The sequence below is a fragment of the Ixodes scapularis genome, unplaced genomic scaffold, assembly GCF_016920785.2.
Source record: "Ixodes scapularis isolate PalLabHiFi unplaced genomic scaffold, ASM1692078v2 PGA_scaffold9__187_contigs__length_104089568, whole genome shotgun sequence".
Classification (NCBI taxonomy): domain Eukaryota; kingdom Metazoa; phylum Arthropoda; class Arachnida; order Ixodida; family Ixodidae; genus Ixodes; species Ixodes scapularis.
In genome coordinates this window covers 72,157,378-72,179,017 of record NW_024609884.1, presented here as the reverse complement: position 1 = coordinate 72,179,017, position 21,640 = coordinate 72,157,378, and the positions used below count along the sequence as shown (strand labels likewise).

Genomic DNA, 21,640 nt, shown 5'->3' with positions numbered 1-21,640 from the left:
AGAAAAGCTGCGGCGAGGCGTCGACAGGATGTCCTAGTCCTTGCAGCCACGGAAGCTGCCGAAGCACGCCAGCGATCGGGCCACCGCAACTAGCCCCAAAGCTGCTTTTGTATGAATTGGGAGTGACAAAGTTAATCTTCTATAATCTTGTAGAGGGTCAATAGTGATGTCTGGGACACACAGAAGAGAGTCCCGGTGAGAGGGAAGTTCCTCCTTCCCCTCTTTTCTCGTGTTGGCCGGATAGCTGGCGGGATGACGTCAGGTTCAAGGCGTGCATAGTTTTAGGCGAGGCAGGCATCGTCACTACCTGTCAAGCTTCCTAGACGGGTATTACAAACGAGGATTTAGCGACATCCACCAGGTGCCCTTTGCTAATCGTTTAATTCGATTTAAACTTTCATTTCACGTCTTTTTCAGCAAACGATTGGTGTGTCCGATGTGATACTGCTCCCTTGAACACGTATAGACCAAGAAATAAGCGCCGAAATTCCGTTGTAGTATCCTTATACAAAAAAAAAAAAAAAAAACTCGGCCGATTTTTTTTTTTTTTTTATTTAGTTAATTAATCCGAAGGTATTATCCGAATGCGGATGGCTTCCTGTTTCCGGAATGCTATCTCGTTCCCCCAGATTCACTCTAGTTAATGGAAAAAGGTGATATTTTTGTTCGCTGCCGAAACATCGTTCTCCCTAGGTTTTCCCCAGTTTTCCCCGCCATCCAAGCGTGACGTCACCGGCGGTTGGCGAGGCGCGCGCCCGGCAATCGGGTACGATCCCGCCCGCCTTTCTCGCGTCTAGCGGCGGGAAAACAGGGGCGTTCGTACTATCTGAAGTTCAGAATAATCTCTAGTTGCACAAAGTATGACCTTGGCCTACGTGCTAAACTATGAGAAAGTAAAAAGAAGAAAAAGATTGGAGGTGATTGAGGTTTTGACAAAACCGTCTTTGGTACTCGGTACGCTCAAGCCGAGGCTCGCTAGTTTCGTGAAATCGCTAGCAAATCCGTTCTCCTTCTGTCAGAAGCTGGAAATTACGCTGGCGAAAAAAGGTCGGAAGAGTCGCCCAATACATTTTTTTAGCAAATAACCCAAGCACCACGATGAATGCTCGGAATGTGTGCGCAGGTGCCCCATACGCTCGTCTTACCTGAAAGAACGTGCCATTTTTTTTTAGATTTTGAAGTAATTTAGAAAAATATCTATAGACCATTCCGGAAAAGCGTTTGTGGTCGGTGCCATTTTTAGCGTGTGTGGCGCGTACTTTGCTCGTTTTCCAAAGCGGTGGACGTGCTTTGCTCTGACCTTGCACATGCAGACCGTGATTCTAGTAAACATTGATATGCCTAGAATGGAATGAACTGCATTCGTGTAGGCCAGATGGCAGCTAACTTGTTCGTAAAGATCGTGCTAAAATGGAAATGAAAAGAACTCCGCAACCAGCAAGCCAAACATCAAGGTGCAATGAAAGCCGTCTAAGATAGACAAACGCCCTATTAATGTCTAAACAAAGAATATTTTATTGATGGTACAATAGTGCGTAAAGTGCAGAAATGCATCATAAAATTATTAATAAAAAATAATTTAACAAAAGTTACCCCCAAAAAAACTTATACCCTTTTTTTTTTTTTCAGTCGGTGTAGATTGCATTCCGCTCAAACATTTATCCATGAGTGCGCATGAAACGGGGAAAAGGGAGTCATTCTATATAAGTTTGTTTTTTTCTTAATTAAGTTGTGGTTTTGTACAGCCTCCACCAACTGTACTTTTTGGTGCCTTTCTAACGACATTGCAATTACTCTATCATGATTTAAAAAAAAAAAAAAAAAAAAGCTTTTCAGCTTTTAGTAACATTTCTCCGCAATAACATAAAATGAAGACGTTTTCATAACCACTGCAAGTGAAAAACCAGTCAGCGGCTCTATCGTATAATAAGCTGAACACCTGGTGCCTAAACCTCTGTAATGGCAGACACGAATAGCAATATGTCGAAAGTCATGTCGAAACTCAGACTTGAACTTTGTTTCGACGTTTCACTTCTCGTCTTCAACAGCTCGGCCGCGTGAGTGGAACTCCGAGAGTAGCCCGAGCTCGATTTACGTTCAAAACAAATACAATGTTTTTTTTTGTTTTTTTTTCTGATGCAATTAGGAACGACGGATGGGACTGTGTTAAATGTTGACTATAGTGCTGGGATGTGCGCTATTTTTCTTCACATTATAAGGGTCTGGACGGATGTTGTAGGGTTCAGGGTCGGCTTGAGTCTGCGTCTGCCGCTCTTGAAGCTGTTCCAGCTGCAGAAGGATACTCAACTCGCAGCACTCGGCTATAAAGCAATCCGAGCATAAGTGAGAATATTTGATGTGACACCAGTTCTTCCGGCACACAGCTCGCGCAAAAGCTCCTTGACGTGGTTAACCTTCATTGCTGCCGGGGAGCGGATTTTTTTTTTCTCTCCCATGAAATTCAAGAGTAAAAAAGAAGCTTTTCCGGGCACTGTTTCTACGACGATAATATTGCCTGGAGGAGGGAACGAGGGGGACAAAGGACAAACATCTCCAAACAACCGGGTGACTGGTGCGCGACGGATAAATTCCAGGCGGATTTTTTACTTTCAAAGGGGATGATTATCGTCATTGTTGTGCAGCTGGCTTGCACCTTAGCATTAATTGCATTTTCAACGCTGTTTCTACAATCTACCGCGGTGCACAGATTGATACCCATTGCCAAGGAACTTTCGAGCCTAAAGCTGTGAAAAAAATAATCCTGAGCACGGAATTCGAGTCATAATAGCGGTCATACAAACACTATATTAATATTTCTGTTGGTAGTTTCTGATAGACTACTATATTACCTTACTGTAAATAAAAAAATGAAAGAAATAAAAGGTGGGGTGTTTTACGAAATCGACTCCAAACTTACTAGTTTTTCGAAATATTCATTTTTCAGGCACATTTAGCGCATTATATATTTAATGCACAATATCGAACATATACTCCAATGAAGGAGCTTAATTGGAGCTTTACGGTGATGTAAAGATCATAAAAATATGTTGATTAGGTCAGAGAGCACAGCTTGCTGAACTTCGTCAAATATCGTCGCAAAGAGGAGGTTAAAACGAAAAATATTAAGAATTTATGATCTAAACGCTTAATTATTATAAAAAAAAAAAGCATATGTCCAGATTGTTCCCAAAAAGTTATATTGATGTAGCGTAAAAATTAAGGAAAAGGCATGAAGTGAAACATGGCACCCCCGATAAGCTAAAAAACGACAGTTTCCACCTTGGCCGCTTCAACGGTCCCTAACTTGACAACAAAAAATCTGACGAACTTGCCGTTTACGTTTTCTTTTATTATAGGAATTGCCCGATAACATTATTTTTTTTAATTAAAAATTCTACCCTAAATTTGTGCCTGAGTTGAGATGAAGTCACCTATAGTATATATTTTTTACACATTTTACGGTGACATTTGTTCTAGTTGTAGCATGCAGCAGAGTCGAGGCATCGCAGAAAGGCACCAGTTGCTTCGAAGGATGAAATACCAAGTCTGTACCTGATATTTTATATGTACATATAAAATACTTCGTATTTTGTATGTACAGGCGCACTTGCTCACAGACGCCAATATGAAGACGTTGGAATCTGAGGCAAAAATTAATAAATTGAGACTTCTGTGTTATTTATCCACCGCAGCAGGCTTCTGCGCTGTTGAAGGTAGGCAAAAGTGAAATTAATTCATTCCTCAATATTCATTTGTTTAATTTCCTCTATCGAAGGATGGCCAGCAACCAAAACTCGATCCACGTCCGATATTCGAGCGTGCTAGTCCACAGATGTCAAAAAAATTTGACACCTTCAAATTAAAAAAAGAAAAAAGAAAATGCAGATACATTAGACACGTACAGCTTACACGGAGATCTGTGAGCAAGGAAGAAACTATTCAGAAAACGCTGAAAACAAGCGCAAATGCTGCTCAAAATCACTTGGGCAAAACCAGTCGGGAGCAGCAGTTCGTCAAGAGAACCGGAAGTTAATTCCTGCGTGTACGTAGCCGAGTCGGGGAGGAGAGTAGCTATCATCCACGCCGGAAGTGACGGAGATGCGTGTATGGAGCCGTTTCTCCTCCCAACTCGGCTAAGTCCACGCGCCTGGACGTAGCCGAGTCATTGGTATTTGCGTTCTTGATTTTTTTTTTTTGTTACATGGTAATATGTCAGAGCATATACAGCCGCGTTTTCGAGAGCTAGTCTGGCCACAGCGGACGGAAACCACTTTGTTTGGGCGCCAGTCTGGAAACCGTGTGTACGCCTCAGCAATGCATGATTATCAGACGATCTATACCCAAACCAGCAGTAAGACGGCGGCGCCCAAAAGCCGTACTTGCGAAATAATTTTTTTTTTTTTTTTTTGTATCTACAGAGCCACTTTTACCTTTGTCGTCGTCGTCGTCGTCGTCGTCGTCGTCGTCGTCCCCCCCCTTGCGTGTGTGGGTTTCGATGGTCACTGTTAAACCGCCCGAGCGTGAGAGACTGTTCTCTACCCTTCCGTCATTGTCTTACACCTGAATGATGGTGTACTATTGACCTTTTTCGCTTACTCTCGTCCCCAGCTACCTGGTAGGCATACACCCGGTAAGTGCGACAAAAAGAAACAAAAAACATTTCAACCTGCAAGAAGAAAAAAAATAGAGGTGAGGCAAAGCGAGAATGGGTGGTGATTACGTTTATGTCTTAAATGTATTTGGCGTGGCGACGGCAAAGCAGTTTTTTCGCCCATACTGGAAGGGACGGCATTCAAGGTAGCGGTGCCCTTGTGCAAGAGGTCTCGATCATTTGGAGGATCATTTTGAGGTCCGGATCATTTTGAGATTATTGTCGCTTCGAAATCCCCGTTCCTTTCCACGGTTTATATGTATTGCGTATTTTGTTCGTGACGAAGCCTTGGCCTCTAGTCCTGGCCGGTGTCTTTTATTCGGCGCGTTGGCTCAACTCGCAAAGACGCGCCTTCTCTTTCGCCTGTCAAAATTTCTGAGCTCGTTGAAAAACGTTCTGGATGGCTCCAAAGAGAGAGAGAAAGAGAGAGAGAGAGAGATATGGTAGTCATTGATCAACGTCGGAGAAAGCGAGGCAGGCTTCTCCCTGCTTTTTCTTTATACTGGCTTTCTTTATACTTGATCCGTCTTTGGATTCGTTTGGAGGGGTTAGGGCGCCGGTCGAAGCTTGAGATGCGGTGTTTCTTCTTTTTGCGTACGTGCATTTGTTTCCTTGTTTTACTTTTTCCTAAGGACGGTGGAGGAACGTATCTTTTGCTCCCAGTTCTCTCTTCGGCTACACTAGGCTGATGAGGGGTACGTCGATTACGACATCAGAATGGCCGCAGTCGCGTGCCCCAAAGATACGATGGTGTCGGATTCTCGCTTGACCCTTTGAAGATGCTGTGCTAGAGCGGGAGATAGCGAAGAGCGAGTTCGTTTCACACGTACTGGAACCGTGCGAGTTCTCTCCCAGAATGACGCAGACTCGCGGCATGCCGCAGACTCGCGGCATGCCGCACGGAGAACCTGTCCCGATCGAACTTGCCGAATGCACCGAGTGCAGACTGATGCTGTCACCATCTATGCTGTATTTAGAGTACCGACCTCAAACCGAAACTAGCGCCCCGCTGTTCGATGTGACATTCGGAAATGCGATCATGCAGTCGCTGCAATGCGTAGTTTATATTTCTGACGACCTCAAACAACTCGACTGTCATGGAGATATTTACAGACGGCGTATGTCTCCGCAACCAGCTGACCACAGAATAGCTGAACGAAGTAACGAAAGTTGGGCAATCTTTCAATTCTTACAACTGGTTACACTGGAGAAAACTGTTGATACTGTCCGCACAGAAGCCTGGTACGTTTTAAGCGTGAACCACTGAAAGAGCTTAAAACTAGTCCGTTTGAATCTCCAGCAGTACGTTTCGCGGCACTTTCGATTTCGATCGTCTAAAGCAGGGGTCTCCAAACCCCGGCCCGCGGAATTTTCCGACCGACTTTTCTTTCGTCAATCATTTGGTATAGACTGTTTCCAAACATGAACTGCCGCTTTGCTTCCCAGGCGACTTCCGGTCGTGCTGTCTTTGCAAGCCTGTTGAGCTTGCTTATGTCACCAGTGCTAGAAAGCATAAATGTTGCACGGACAACAAAGTTGGAGATTTAACGAGGGCCTTTGACTGTACAATATTACATCTTGGAGCAGGCAAGTTGGTTTACAGGAATACTCGAAACATTTAACAGATCTCGCACTCCTTCGTTTTTTTTGGCATTCACTTGGAGAATCGGTGGTTAACGGTGGTTAAACGTTTCATACACATTACAAGCAGTGGTGTTAAGGTGGCCTTTTTTCATTCCTTTTATAAACCGGAAGTTCTCTGGGACGTCAAAGGCTGGAGCACCCCTTGGTGGCGTTTGCCATAAAAAAGGTCTTGGCAGTCGTTGCAGGTGATACCACAGCTTCGTTGTCCAACCACCACCTTCACTGCGTAATTTAAAGCCTTATTTTTTTTTTATTTATTTATTTTTTTTTTTTTTTTTTGCATGTGTGTTGTGTGTTTTTGAAACAGTTTTATGGCTCAAGTTCTGTCCCGGCGCGGCAGAATCCGAGGACCAGTCAAAAGTGGGTGAGCTCCATCCGCGCCGCATTTTACTCGCAAACGTCGCTTCGAGATTTGGTCACCGACCAGTTTCGGAAACAGCGTGAGCCAGCTCGTGTCTTCCCATTACAGAGCTGCCGACGGCATTGCGCAGCGTGACTTTATAACGACCTTGCAGATTTTTAATTTAAACGGACGCCAACAAGCGCGGTTGCTTTTTTTTTTTTCTTTATTAAAACGTTAAATTATTTTTCTCGCTTTGCAGTTCATTGTTCTAATGTGCACTTTATGCATAAGATAAGCGGTAATATTTATTTTACGAAAAAGAAAAAAAAAAAACCTCCATCATGAGGCCATTACTGACGGTTGTTCTTGCGTCCCCTGATAGCTAAGCAAAGAAACTAAAGGGCGCTAAAGAAGACTGCTAGGTTCGTGCTGGCTGGTAGCGTGGTAGGACTGTCGCTATGGGGTTAATTATGAACAAACCGTAAACTTTCCGGTTTAATGAAAAAAAAAAAGACGCAATTCTTTGGTGTCAAAAATACAAAATTGTGTAAAGCCGAAAAACACCGATTTCGGAAAAGTTTTACTTTGAGCGGGGGCTGTTTTTGTCGAAACCCTCCCTTGGACATTCGTCGGGAGCGAATCCCGGACAAAAGCTCACCGGCGAAAATCTCACGTCTTTTACTCGTTAACCCAGACAAAAACGTACCTAAATAAAATCCTTTGTTTTCCTTTATTTATTGATATCAAGTCTTGTGATATTAAAGTCGTTAAAATATCCTTGAATATGTACCACGTAAGAACTTTCTAATCTTTACCTAAAACGTCAAACTAAAAATCATAATTTAGTATAATTTTGTTTACAAATTATTCTAAACTATGTACATTTTCTTCTCAAAATAATAACCTTAATTTATATTGAGTGTCCCAGAAGAGTCTTGGTCAGTCGTTTGAGAATGGTCAAAATAGCGAGGGGTACAACATGCGACCCCGACAGACGGGAGAAACGTCAGGTTTTGCATAGGCTTGAGCGGTCAATAACTTGAAAACAAAGAATCCTCCAAGCTTGTCGTTTGCACTCTCGGTAATTTCAAGAATGCTCTAAACACATTTTCTGGTCCCAATTAAAAGGCCGACCCTAAAGACCGTGCCTGAGTTGAGATGGAAACACACATTTAAAATCAGTTACTTGTTACTTTATCAAAAGATTAGCGTTTCAAAAACAAAAAGGCATATTTTCTTTTTGTATCTTTCAACTTATCTTTTTACGAACTACTTCGCGCGTAACGTCAATCCGCCATTTTGTTGGTAGAGTGAGTGAGCGAGAATACGTTTTACTATCAAAAGGAGAGAGAGATAGAAAAAAAAAGAGGCGTTATGAAACTTGGGTTTTTGTGCACTGCCGATTTGAGGGTTTCATAGGAATCCTCGCAATGCTCGCCTTTAGCACGCGCCAGACAGCTCACCACAAAACGTAATAAGATTGTCAGTCGTGACTGTTACTAGGTTTCAATTCTTCTACAAGGGTCCCTTTTCCATGTTTTCAAGACAACACGACGGTGGACATAATTGTGACAGTAAAAACACCATGTAAACTGTGAAACAAAAACAAAAAAGTTTTTTTTTTTTTTATGACAATTAATATACATCACCTTACGGCTTGAACGTTATGCCGCTGTGATGGCGCCTAGCGCAGAGGCTTCACTGCACACGAATCCGGTTTGTGCGCATGTGCAATACCTACTGTGAGCAAGCGCGTACTTGTTTGTAAACGAGCGAAGGACTGACGTCACTGCGCTCGGCTCTCTCTGGCTAGAATGGTGGCGCAGCTACCGCGAGAGTACCAAGCAGTCGTTGTCTTGGCTCACAAAACGACACAGTTGGTGTAGCTGGGACGTCCCGAATCGTTGAACCGATTTCACTGGCCGTGGCCGCGAACGAGGCTCCGCCGAGATCCCCGTGTGGCGAGGGCACTGCTCCGGTGTGGCGATCCCTCGTGGCGGGGTACCGACATAGCGGGCGGTGGAATTCCAAGAACGGGCGTTCCTTTTCTTTTTTTTGGTCTTGAGGTGGTTGGAGAGGTGACCGCCGTTGCCACTCGGCCGGGAAAACCGAAGCGGCGAGAGCGTCCCGTAAACACGCCAAGGTCGACTCAAGGGCAAGCCTCCATTCGCCGCACTGCGGAGTCTGCTGCAGCACCCCCGGTCGTGGCCCCCTGTCCTCCGCGTCCAAGCTCGGGTTTGCACCTCGGTTCGCTGCGTCGATCGCTGTTCGCCTGTGTGGTTTGTGTCTTGCTGACGCCACCGGTTCGTGTGTGTTTCCCCGTCGCGGTTAGACGGGTCGAGGCCGGCGTGCTTTCCCGCCAGTCCGCAGTCTCCCGCTCTTCTCTAATTGCCAAGTTGAGCGGAGTGAGGGGCGGCTTTGTTTTTCTTCTCTCCCTCGAAGGAAGTGGTCACTCGGTGGCCTGGCGTGCCTTGCTCTGTCAGCCGCGGAAAGAATTAGGCGCACGGCCGAACGCGGCTGGCGCTAATCGCCGAAGCGGACGACGTTGCTGCTGTTGACCGCTTAGTGGGCCCATTTGGAAAGAAGAAACGCTGTCTTTTGTTTTTCTTCGCGCAGCTCATTCGGATGCGCTTACGGGCGAAGCGCCCGGGAGTCGCCGAGGCCGACCGTTTCTCGTCCAAGTTCTGGAGAACCGAGTCCCAACAAGCCCCGTTTCAGCGCCACTATTTCAGAACGAAAATAGAGCAGCGACCGCGTCGCCCGAAACACGCGGGACCACAGACTGGACGGACCGTGCGAATTGTTTCGTGCTTTTGAAAACCGGACCATTGCGGCCATCTTCAGCGCGGACCGAACTGCCTATATTTTATCGATTTGAATGCGGTCCCGTGATAATTCCGTCGGGATGCTTGTTCCAATCATCGGAAGATCGCCGAAGACTTCTCGGCGTATTCTTAATCCTGGAAATCGCGATACAAAAATCATCGAAAAATGTGTGCTTATTTCCACCTTGTAAGAATACAGATGGGAGGGGCTGTGGAAAAAAAGCTGCGCTTAGCAGCTTGACTAGCCCACAGTCCCTGTATTAATGTCAACTAAGTAGCACTACGGTGGGAAGAAGGAACATGCATGAAAAGGATAATGACGACGAAAACGCAAAGCTATAATATTTAACTGAATCCCCGCTGCCACATGCGCGTCCGCAGTGCTTTTCCGAGGCAAGGTGCAATAGAAAAAGAACAAAACATCACGTTTGTCAGCAATGCTTTTAGTCAACTCGTCTTTATCGTCCAGACAATTATTTTAAAGCTTTTTTGGATGATTCTATTAATTGTTTCTTATGTTCGAATTGAGTTTTCCAGCTCTAAACAGTTGTGGTTTCTCGGGGACAGTAAAAACTACAACGACGATAAAGAGCATCACATGTGCTCTTTCCCATTGAAGCTGTGGACGCGTTATATATATGAGAGATAATTAATATCCTTTAATCTCTCACTGCAACGTTGAAAAAAAAAAAGTTCATGGTGTCGCTGTTTTTGGAAATTCGTTCTCCAGTTCCGGTGAGTCCTCCCCCTTCGATTGTTGGCGTATACCATTCGAGTATCCCCAATTGCTGCGGTCTTTTCGACGGTTTTTCCATGTCAACGGCTACGATGGCAGCAGTCTTGTCTGCCGATAAGAGGCCCTTTGTCACTAGGGAAGAAACAAAAGTAGAAAATGTTCCTGTGAGCGAGTCGCTACGCGTTCATTGACGCAAGCAGGAAATCAAATGGAAACGACTCGGCCTCTGACAAAGGAGGGCCCGAGAATATGAAACTTTCTGTTGTGAGCGCGGGCGGGCGCGGAGACTCGCCAAGGTCGTTTCTACCGCGACTCTGAAAGGAAGGAAAGAAAGACGGCGAGGTTCAAGAACATTCCTGGATTCCCAACGACGCCGCATTCGTATGCGAGGGAGACTTCGAGCTCGTTCGAGGGCGTGGAATTTAACGAATGCTCTGTTTACAGAGCCCCTCGTCGACGGTGACGAAGGGAGGGAGTAGACCCGTGACTGGCGACGATAATACGAACGAGCCACTAAACTCTAATGACCTCGGCCGTGGTTCTTACCGTCATCGTAGCACTCTCTATTAAAAAAAAAAAAAAAAAAAAAAAAAAAAATATATATATATATATATATATATATATATATATATATATATATATATATATATATATATATATATATATATATATATATATATATATAGACTTTTTGTTCTTGTTGTGGCATGTTGTGCTTGCCTTTCCTGCTACAGCTCTCAACAGAGAGCCATCAGCGTGAACATTAATTCTTCGCATCAAATCCAAAACATATCCACATAGCACTTAATGGTTTCACTTGGTAGTAAGACCATCGGTTAAGTGAGTCCGGGCACTTCGAAGGTCTCAGAAATGCTTGTCTAGACGTTAGTCTGAAACTTTGCCCCCAACTTAAGTTACTAAAATCACTGACCGTTCGCCAAACACAGAGATCAGCGCTGTGTGCGTGTACGTCGTTCCTGGTCCTGCGTTCTGTATTTGTTGTTGTCTTTCGCGCTCTTTTATCCCAATTATAATAAAATTGTCCAAACTTTTCTTCTATTTTTTTAAACTTTATTTGGGGTTGTTTCTTATCAATCTTCCGGAATTATGCTGCAGTCAGATTGGCGATTTTGTGATATGATTTCAGCTCGTGCCATGCGTTTCTGCTACTTTCAGAATCATTGACCTCTATACCATATACACCAACAAGCGGGGCTGACGTCATGCCGCTGCGGGGGTGCTGATATCGGTAGGGCGCATGTGCGGACGCTCCCTTTCGCGCGAATCTGGTTCCTGCACACGCGCAGTGCCCATACCTGGTGGGGGCTTGTTTGTAAGCAGCCTGTTGGCCTCTACGGCATGCAAGCTTGTCTGCTCTTCGCGCACCTCGTGCATTTGTTTACCCTCCAGACGCTCTCTTGCGTGCTTCTGTCCCCCTTCGATCTCATCCGATGACGGTGCGCGTTTGGTTGCCTCGTCATCGCACGTTATCTGCGCTTTCCCCATTTGGTCTGCTGATTGGCGTGCCCCTCTTCCTTGCATTCCGATCCGCCAAAGACGCGTTTTGCAACACTTGCTCTTCGAATATCTTCTAGATAGCGGGTCAATCGGGTCGATTCTCCCGCCTCCTTTCTAACAGGGAGTTGTGAGCCCTTCATGTTAGCAATAGACCCCTTTCGAAAGTCGCGTGCCGATTATTAGAAGGTCGAAACCCCTGCACAATTGACTCTGTAAGTGTGACGTCATGGGTCCAAACAAACCGTTGCTAGGGTCGTTGTTATGGACAAATACATGTGGCTAGGTTTCGCTACGAAAACCCGACCGTTCTAAAATCAGGAGTAGGATTTAAATTTCTAGAAATCACAGATATAGAAAGCCTGAGTGTCATATATATTTCGACAGAAGTGTGCCGGTAATCGCTTGTTTCTGAAATATTTATGACTGCAACTTCCGGTCCTCAAGATGCCTGCAGCAGACGACGAATGCAAGAAGTATGCCGTCTGCCACAGGCCGGCAAGCCAAGCCGGCGCCGTCGTTTCAATCGTGTGAATAAGGACGATATTCTGATATTGCATTTGTTCTAAATATAATGATTTCCAGTAAGTTAAAGAATTCATGGTGGGGTGCGATGCAAAATATGGTTTATCGAAAGTCCGGGCGTCGATCGAGATGATCGTCTGCTAAAAGATCGCATTGGACCCGTGAGAAAAGCACTTCAGGCGATCGGTCGAGATCCCAAATTTTGTTTGTGGACTCGCTCTGTGTGAGGGTGCGTCGTACCTGGTTGTAACCATCGCTGCATAGGTTACTGAAAAATCGCGATAGACATGGAATTCTTTAATAACCTGACAACCTCAGTAATAATATTAATGATAATAATAAACGAATTACCTTGCCGGCGTACGGTTTGTTTCTGATACTGGCCTGCACTACGCCGGTAATGCACTTCAGGTCGTCGTCGTAAATGATCTGCATGACGTGGTTTGATTTTACTGCATTTTCACCCCTCTGAACTAAGATGGGTTCTTCACAAAAAAAAATATATATAAATAAATAAAACGCACATTGCGGAGGCCTCTACGGCGACGGCAAAGCACTTGTTTTTGTCGCATGTTTACCGGCGCAATTGAAGACGTCCGCTGCAACAAAGGCCAGCAAATCTATCGTGTCGTCTGCTACCACAGCAGAGTGGAGTGTAATACATCAGAAATGGCTTTCATTGTTGCAATACGACACTGAGACGACAAGACCATCTTCATAATTAGATATCAAGAAGTTAGGTTGCTTACAAAAAATTATTTACTTGTAAGCAAAAATCTAGCCTCATGTGGAGTCTCCATGCATTAGTCCATAGCAACGTCCCTAGCAACGGTTTGTTTGGACCCAGACGCCAAGCTGTGACGTCATCACTTACGGGGTCAATGGCGGAACAACATACATCGTGGAACGAGCTATTCATTCCATAAGATAGCGAACGTCGGAGCGCGGCCAACGCTGGGAGCAGACGAGCCAATCAAACAGCGTCGGAAGTGCAACGTCACTGTGCTCCTCACCCTTTCCTGTGGGTGGGTGTGTTTTTGCCTTCTACTCCAACCAAACGCGTACGGTGTGCCATGACGTTGCGGTTTTAGTCCGCCATTGTGCAGGGATTCCATAGTTCCCAACAGAGGGCAGGAAGGGCCCGAGTGTAGCGTGTTTCATGCTGAAGCATTGTAGACGTCTCCTGGCAACCTTTCAAAAATCGCTTTACAGTGCACTTTCATTGAAGCAGTTTAGATATCGCCTATAGTCCCATTCAACGACATACTGCTCGGAAACATGCGAAATACTAGTCTCGTTCGATTTACCTCCACCTCCTGCGCCGGTACAGAAAAGTGTAGTGTGTTGTACTTCCGGTATGTGTATTGATGAAAGCGCTAAAAAGACGACGGGCGTGTTGAAGGACTATACGGGCACCACAGATACCGAAATAAGAACAAAACGACTAGGGACATATCGGAGGCGTTTATTTTATAACGCAGTGCGTTGAGGGCCTGGTTATCAGCGCCCCTCGATAACCTTGTTTGACTCTGAGTCAAATACTTGAAATCGTTGGAGCGGTAAACATTAGTGTGACAAGGTGTCCACGCACTTCGCCTAGCCCACGTGTCTTTTTGATATCAAAATGGTTTACAGCGATTGCTGTTACGGGCTCTTCCCGCCCCTGCAAATGACTTCCGCTGGCGATGCAGGGCGTCCGTCGTTGATGTTGTCAAATCCTTGAAAAAGATCGCCCGACGGGATCGAACTCCGGTCCGCTGCGTGCGAAGCGGAGGCATTACCATTGAGCTACGCCACAGCGTTAACAACCCGTCTTAATGTAGGGTGCGTATTCACCGGCCGCCATAGTTGTGTGCGTGGCTGCTGAGCGCGTGCTAACGGCGAGCTTCCGCAGTTCTTTTGCAATTGCATTCCGCACCAGCAAGATGGCCGGTCTTAGCAGGCTATTAATGGGAGCTCGTTCTGAGCATGCGCTCTGAACATCGCCCTAGAATGTGGCGTGCCCACTGCACGCGCTCTCTGGAAAAAAGAAATAGCAGATAACAAAATGACGTCATAGCACTGTCAATCGTAAAGGAGCTGTGCAACGATTTTAAATTTGAAAGAATTTGCATCTTGTACTTTCGACGTTGTTTATCTTTCCACAAAGGACAGAAAAAGCACATTTACTCCCTTCGAAATGCTGCAATTCTGCCGCGTATTCGCGAGGCAAAGCTCCTGCAGAAGCGGCGGTCGCTTCCCGCAGTGCGGCCTTGGATCCAGCATGGTCACCCTGGGAGCACCATTGTGATACTGTGCTTCGCAAGCGGAACGCCTGCAGTTACTCTAAGCTTCACCAGAACCCCGCGCGTCCCCCTTTCACGTCACAGCGCACGTGACTCGAAAGATGGTGGGAGAGTTGAGATGCAACAACCCTAGGTCTTTGTCTTTTATATATATATATATATATATATATATATAAAAAAAATAGGACATGTAGGCAAAAGCGGTTTTTTGTTCTTTACTTTAGAAAGGTCGAGGCACCAGTCCCACAATGATTTGAACAAAGCCCCTGAAAATAAGAAAATAATTTAACAGTTGGGTTGGGACACGCGAGTCCAGAAATAAATTTTAGGCGAAAAAGAACATTTCTTTAGAGCAGTTGTTCTCGACCATTGATGATTCGCGGACCCCTTGTTGATCGGCGGAGATGATGGAGGACCCCGTTCGTGCCGAAGGGAAGGGAACGTTATAGGTTAGTTATGATAATGATTTAATAAGTGGCTATAACTGAGGGCTGGTGTGAAGTAAACTTCGCTCATTGATATATACACGAGAAATCTCACCGAAAATTGGAACGCTGCTTCCCAATCGAAAAAAAAAACAACAAAAAGAACAGCTTTTATTGCCGGGCTTCACTAACGAGGCAGAGCTTCGCGGACCCCCATTTGAGAACCGCTGGTTTAGGGCAGTATTGACGGCGCGAGACGCGATTCAGCCGGCAGTCCTCCTTTCCACTTGTTTTCTCTCTCGGCATTAAGGGCGCGAGCAAGAGAGAGGGTATGATCATCTCGTTGAGGTGGAAATAGTGTATTACCATTCCATGACGTCATGAACTTCATGCGCGCAAATTTTAAAAGAAATCTCGCGCCGTCAAAATTGCTAAAAAAATTTTTTTTCTGCTTAAAATTATATTTTTTTTTGAAACGCGTGTTTCAACTTTATTTGCGTGACGTCGAAGCCCACTGTGTCGGAGAGCAGTGTTGGTCGAACGTTATCGAATCGGACTATGTCACACTTGCAATCTGGAGCCATCCGGGGAGAACGTTTTTTCGGGAGACCGAGCTCAGCGTTTGGTGATATCGCTCAAACAAATGTATACATTCGATGAGAGTGGCTGAGTGTCTGTGGTTGTGCCTCGCGACGGTTCTTAGTTGCCGACTGTCTGTCCCCAGGAGCGCGATGTGGACGTGGAGGCGTGCTGCCTGGAGCAGGGCGAGGCCCGTCGCGCTGTGAAGCGCTGGGTGGAGTTCCAGGACGGCCAGCGGATCCTGGTGACGACGCCGTCGGTGCTGGTCGGCTACCGCGTCCAGGTGTACCGCGCCGAAGGGACGACCCAGTGGTACACGGCCGTCATCATCTCGTACAACGAGACGACGCGGGTGAGTGTGCACTTGCCACCGTGCGAGAGTTGGATGCCTCACCCTGCTGACGACCCCGTGTTGCCACGGCAGCGATGAGGGGGGAAACACGCCTATTGATAAACTGTCGTGGCCGTCCGTACTGTTTTTCTTTATTTTTATTTCTTTTATTTTTTACGCCGAAGATTGTTTTGTTTGTGAGACTTGCGAGGGGAAACTCCAAATGTCTCCCGAGCGCTCGCCTTTACGCCAAGGTTGACGACTATGCCCTGGTCACTCACTTGCGCATTCTTCCTTCACGTTTTCCGCCGCGAGTTGCGGATGCCGGCGAGATTCCCCGCGACTCCCGTGTTTGACTGAATGAGCGCTCCGTCCGGTTATCTCTGCGTAGACTGGCACACGACGCTCGCCCGCGGGTCCGGTGGCTGCGCGATGAGGCTCGCAATGCCTGGGGTGGGACGCAGGGATGTCTGGGACCGGCAGCGAGAGCGGACGTCACGGAACCCCGCGAGGCTGGCGTCTCTGCCTTTCTGCGAAAAGCCTCCTCGGCAGTGGGCCCCATGTGGACGGCTCTTGCCCGTTGGCGCTCAGACTTTGCCGGCTTCCCCCACGGGGAATCCTCGCACAGCGAGTGCATCGGCGATGGATGTTTCCCGTCCAAGGCCCCCCGCGGCGCATGTGGCCCTCTCCGGCCCGTGTGTTTACAGTGTGGAAAGCTTGTCAGCGCGGCGGCGGACCCGCCATAGCCGAGGCTCTGGAAAGGTTCCAAGGCGCTGCGAGGCGCTTCTTGGCGAGGCTCTTGCCGAGGTCGGGGTGGGGGCGCTGCGGGCCACCGAGAAGGCCTAAGCCTGACGTCATCGTTACTGGATCCCCGACCGAGCGGCCAAAACGCTGGAGGTGGACGAGAGAGACGCGTCCGTCTTGGCCACGCTGCGTGCTGGCGTCGCGTTCGTCCTGAGGCGATGCAAGACGCGCTGTTGTCGATGATGCTCACGCAAGGACTAGTGAGGAAGGTGGTATCGGTCTGGCACGCTGCGACGCGCTTCCTGGTCTAGAGCGCGGCTTGGGCTCGCTGCCCTTCCCGACGGCCGACAATCGCCAGAGAAAATGTACGCCTCGACGGTCGCTGGGCCTGGAGGGCTGGAGGGCCAAGTTTCTTCCCCTATCACCAGGCAGTGTGGGATATCACCAGGATGACCTTTAAAGGATCGGGCAAAAAAAAAAAAAAAAAAACTAAAATTATCACTTTCCGCCTTTTCCCCCCGGCGAGGGAGTTGCCAATTTGCCTCTGGTCAAATCTTGTCGGCGTTACTCCAGCACCGGACCCACTAGGGGGGGGGGGGGGGGGGGGGGGAAGGGGGGGGGGGGGGGAAAGGGGGGGGGGGGGGGCAGGGCAGGGTCTATGCTAGACTTTGGCCCGGAGACACGCGGTAGCGAGTCTCAATTTTCCTCTGTCCCGCCTGTCCCCAGCTGTGCTAATTGGTACTGCATCATTGAGTTTTTTTTTTTTTTAGATAATGTCCACCAATCTTCTTATCGCCTCTTTGTGACTGTAATCCTTTTTTCTCTTCTGTCCTTCCATCGTCGCCAGCAAAACCCAGGGTCCCGGCCAAATCTGTTGCCCCTTGAGGGAGGAGCCCCGTGCACTTCAATATCAAGTGCTCTAGTGTCTCGCTCTCATTCTGGCTGGCAGCATATAATCTGTCTCCTGAAATTTAGCCCTATACGTCCTCGTCCTCAAAAGCTCCAGTTCTCGCCTCAAACAGTAAAGAACTTCCCAGTGAATTGTCATACACATAAATACTTGAATACCTTCCGTGCCCACCACGTATCATCCATTTCGGTCAACCTTTGTTCAAATTTCAATTAGCTAATTGCCTCTCTGCTCTCATAAGACGACCAGCCCATGCCCGCCTATACTCCCTCATTTGGTATCTTTCCGTGTGCTCCCAGTGCCAATCTTCCTACGCTTCTTTGTCGAATTTCTAATCCTGATTGAACCTCTGGTTTCATGCACAGTACCCCATTGCCAAAAGACAGTCCGGGTACCATCGCTCGTTTTCATATACCCCTGACCGCTTCATATCTATTATTGTTCCATGGTGCCTTGAGCTTCATAATAGATTAATTACTTTTCCCTTTTCTTGTTATATTTTCCTGATGTTCCTCTAGATATTCCCTTCCCTATTGAGCCAGACTCACAGATATTTGTATTTTCTTACATGGTCTATTACAATGACTTGTATCCTAAGGGGTTTCCTCTTTTCGCCGTTAAACACCATTACTCCAGACTTGTCACTACTAAAACTCATGCCCAAGGTGTCTCCTTCCTCTCCACATATTTCAGCTAGTTCCTGTAACGTATCCTGGCGGGGCATTTGCTGCGATCAGTGTTGTCAATTTAGCGGTTCTCCTGCTAAAATGTCCGTTTCTTTTTAGTCGTCTGGCAAAAGAAATTGCCATTTTGCGGGCGGCCGTTAGCGTTTTTTTTTTGTTTTTGTTTTTTTGTTTTACGGTGTTTTCGAGTTTACATTGATCAGTCATAAATACGCGTCGCCGATTTTCGCTCTCTTCTTTCTTAAAGGGTAACTGCAAAGAAAAAAAAGTTTTTTTTTAAACAGCCTAATTGGGACAAGCATGTCACAAAACAAATGTTCCGCGAAAAAAATTATTTTTTTTATCAATATTTACGCCACAGGACGTAATTTAGTAGAGTCAGAATTTCTCCACATTTGAAACTCCCGCTCTTTCGACCCCCGCGGAAGAGGAGTACGCCCCGCCCCTCACTCTCCTTGCGTTGCGGAGTTGAACGACGCAGCGTCTCGACTTCCGGCAAGATCTGGCAACCACGCCAGGCCGCGGTATTTTTTTGGTTTGACGCGGTTTGCGAGCACATGTAGCGAAGACGTGACCGGAGAAGTGCCCCTGTGATGTTCCCGGAAGATGGAAAGTATCGTTCGTAATCGTCGTGCGCGCTTTGAAAGCGAAGGGAGTCACAGAATCCACGAGTGCGCAACCACGAGCCAAGGTTCACGACAGCGCTGCGTTGGTTTCGGCGATCTCGTTCTGTTTGATGCAACACGGCGATGCGACAGAGCTGAAACGTTTGTGGTGTGTGTAATGCGGTGCTAACACGGAGCGCAAATTGGTTGTTGTGGGGTTGACGTTCAACCAGTTAAGTCCCGTCGTCGTCAGCTGATCCAGTCAAATTGGTCCGGGAGGACGCTGGGAGCGTTTTTAAAAGTAAATCTGCCTCGTTCTGTTTCAAAATGTGGAAGTTTCCCGACGCATACCGTGAGTAAAAAGCTGCGGGCGTTTTCAACAAAATTACGTCGTTTTAATTGAACAATGGACTCCGCATTGTTGTCCTAAATCTGCCGTTTTTATGCTTCGTGTTGGACTGCGTTTGCACAGCGACGTGTTGCATCTTGCGGTGTGAATAAATTTGGGCACGATTTCGTACCTGCCTACAGATGCATGAACTGAGACCATTTTTATGTAGTGGACATAGTGCTTTTTTTATTTTCTGTCTAGTCGCGGACGTTAGGTGCACATGGGGCGAATCTCGACGGCCTCCAGAGCGATATGACGAGAACGTAACTAGACACGTTGGTCGCTACGCGAACGCCCGGTTGCCTCCAGCCAAATAGCATTCCTTTCGGGGCGACATGGCTGCTGGAAGGCTCACTGTCGGGATCACGCATCTGACATCTCCGAAAAGGCAGCATTTGCACGCACAAACAAGCAAAAAAAAAAAAAAAAAAAAAGCACGCTAAGCAAGCAAAGAGGAAAACGAAAGAACCGCGCTATGAATGCCAAAACCCCGCGTCGCTTCCTATCACTAACACCTGCGACAGCTGCTAAACACACACTACTTCACTTCAAGAAGTCTCACTCAAGCACCTGGGTCAGCACGAAACGACGAAACACTGATCACTTCGGCGAAACGATTAGTCGAGGTAGGCGAGACAGGCGGGAGCAGACTTCGGCGGCCATGAAAGAATGGCGAAGCTTTTGTTTGTATGAATCCAAACGGAAGTGCCCGTCTTGTAAACCTTTTGTAAAGAATAATAACTCTCATCACATGGGTTATTCTTTAAACGTAAAAATATGCCGCTCAAAAGGAAATTGCAACATATAACAAAAGTTTAACAACCAAGACCTAAGCTGTCAATCAAACTCTTAGCCAATGAGAACCTTTTGGGATTGACGTCACATAATCACAACTTCGTGGCGCGCGATTTAAAACGGACGAAATAGCCGCAAACTAAAACGAGTCTCACGCAATAAATATTGCTGTTGAAAATGTTTTTTCTCGCGGAAAAATTGTTTTTTGACATGCTTGTCCCAATTAGGCTATTTAAAAAAAAACTTTTTTTTCTTTGCAGTTACCCTTTAACGCGGTGTTGAAAAGTTTTTTTCTTTTTCTTTTTTCGTTTTTTTTCTCTTTCTCTGGGATATACACCGGTTGAAAAGAGCGTGCTTTTTGTTTATTCCGGAAAGCGTCGTACCCGTTTCCGGAAATTCGCAGTGCCTGAGACTGCTTGTACCAGGGTGAAGAATAGAAATTGAGATTATTTGAATCATGACTTAACATCATGTTTTATAGGGCGATATAAGTCGGACCAGTTTCACTGTGATCATTTAAATCGAACCTTTCCCCTAAAAATAATTCCTAAAATAGTTCTTATTTACCGTTTGTCCATTTGTTTTGAATTAAAATCGAAGGATCATCAAGCAGGCTGAACACGAGGGAAAAGCGTTGCTCTTCGGAGCAAATCGGATCAATGAGCTTTCTTTCGACCTTCCACTTCGTTCGTCAGTTCCATAACTTCCTATTTGCAATCAAACGAGAACACGAAAGAAAGAAAAAAGGGTAATGTCTTATTTATTTACTTACCCTCGGGGTCAGAAAACATTACCGAGGGGAGTGGTAAACATAAACAAACAAAACGGCAAAAATAAACACTCATGGTACACCGGAAAGCAACCAGAAGGGCGGGGCATTATTGAAAGTAGTCGGGTGAGGTAATTTCGCCGTATGGTGAGGAAGGTGGTTACATTCGACAGAAGTGCAAGGGACGAACGAACATAAAAATGCATTCGTGTTGCGAGGCAGAATGTCCACCTTATGTTGATCGACGGGAAATATATGAGGGGGCTGTCACTAGGTTTTCACGTAGGCCAGAATGACACTAAATTTCACGAACAAGAGACAAGCGAGAAAGTTGTCTGCGGAAAGCAAGATTAGGCAAAGATAATGATAGCTTCATAGAGGTTACACTACAAGTGCGATGATAGTTAGAAAGAATAAAACGTGCAGATTATTTCTGAATCGATTCTAACGATTCAATGAGGCACTCAATGCCGGGGTCCCAGACGGAGGCTGCGTACTCAAGCTTCGATTAAACCAGTGATTTATACACCAACTCATGTTTACAAACAAACCGGAGCGCCCGGAGCGCCCCTAGCGGACGCCACCGGCGCCGCGCATGCGCGATGGGGGTGTGGGCAAAAAGCTCGCCGTCGCCCATAAACAAACCATTGAAATGCGATGTTGTCGGCGCCGGTGTGAGTACCCGCGCTCTTTTTCGCGTTGGAACTGTTGATTCCACGTCCTCCTAACGATGTCTGACTACTTGAACAGCGTCAGCGAAATTACCGAGGCTCGTTACACCGCAAAACTTCGCGTGAATCATCTGACATGCGGCGATTCATTCCGCGTGGACGCCGCAGAATGTACGCTGAAGCCTGATTCGCATGATGAGATTTCGCTCTCAA

The 21,640-nt window shown here is 46.6% G+C and overlaps 1 protein-coding gene across 7 annotated transcripts in view; it reads left to right on the top strand.

Annotated features, from left to right (window-relative positions):
* LOC8053731 (lysine-specific demethylase 3A) overlaps positions 1–21,640 on the top strand; it is a 335,808-nt gene that overhangs the window by 188,623 nt on the left and 125,545 nt on the right. For all 7 annotated transcript variants that reach the window (XM_040216827.3, XM_040503279.2, XM_040216828.3 and 4 more), the window contains exon 4: positions 15,674–15,880. In XM_040216827.3, the coding sequence (XP_040072761.1) occupies positions 15,674–15,880 (207 nt within the window). The remainder of the gene's footprint in view (positions 1–15,673; positions 15,881–21,640) is intronic.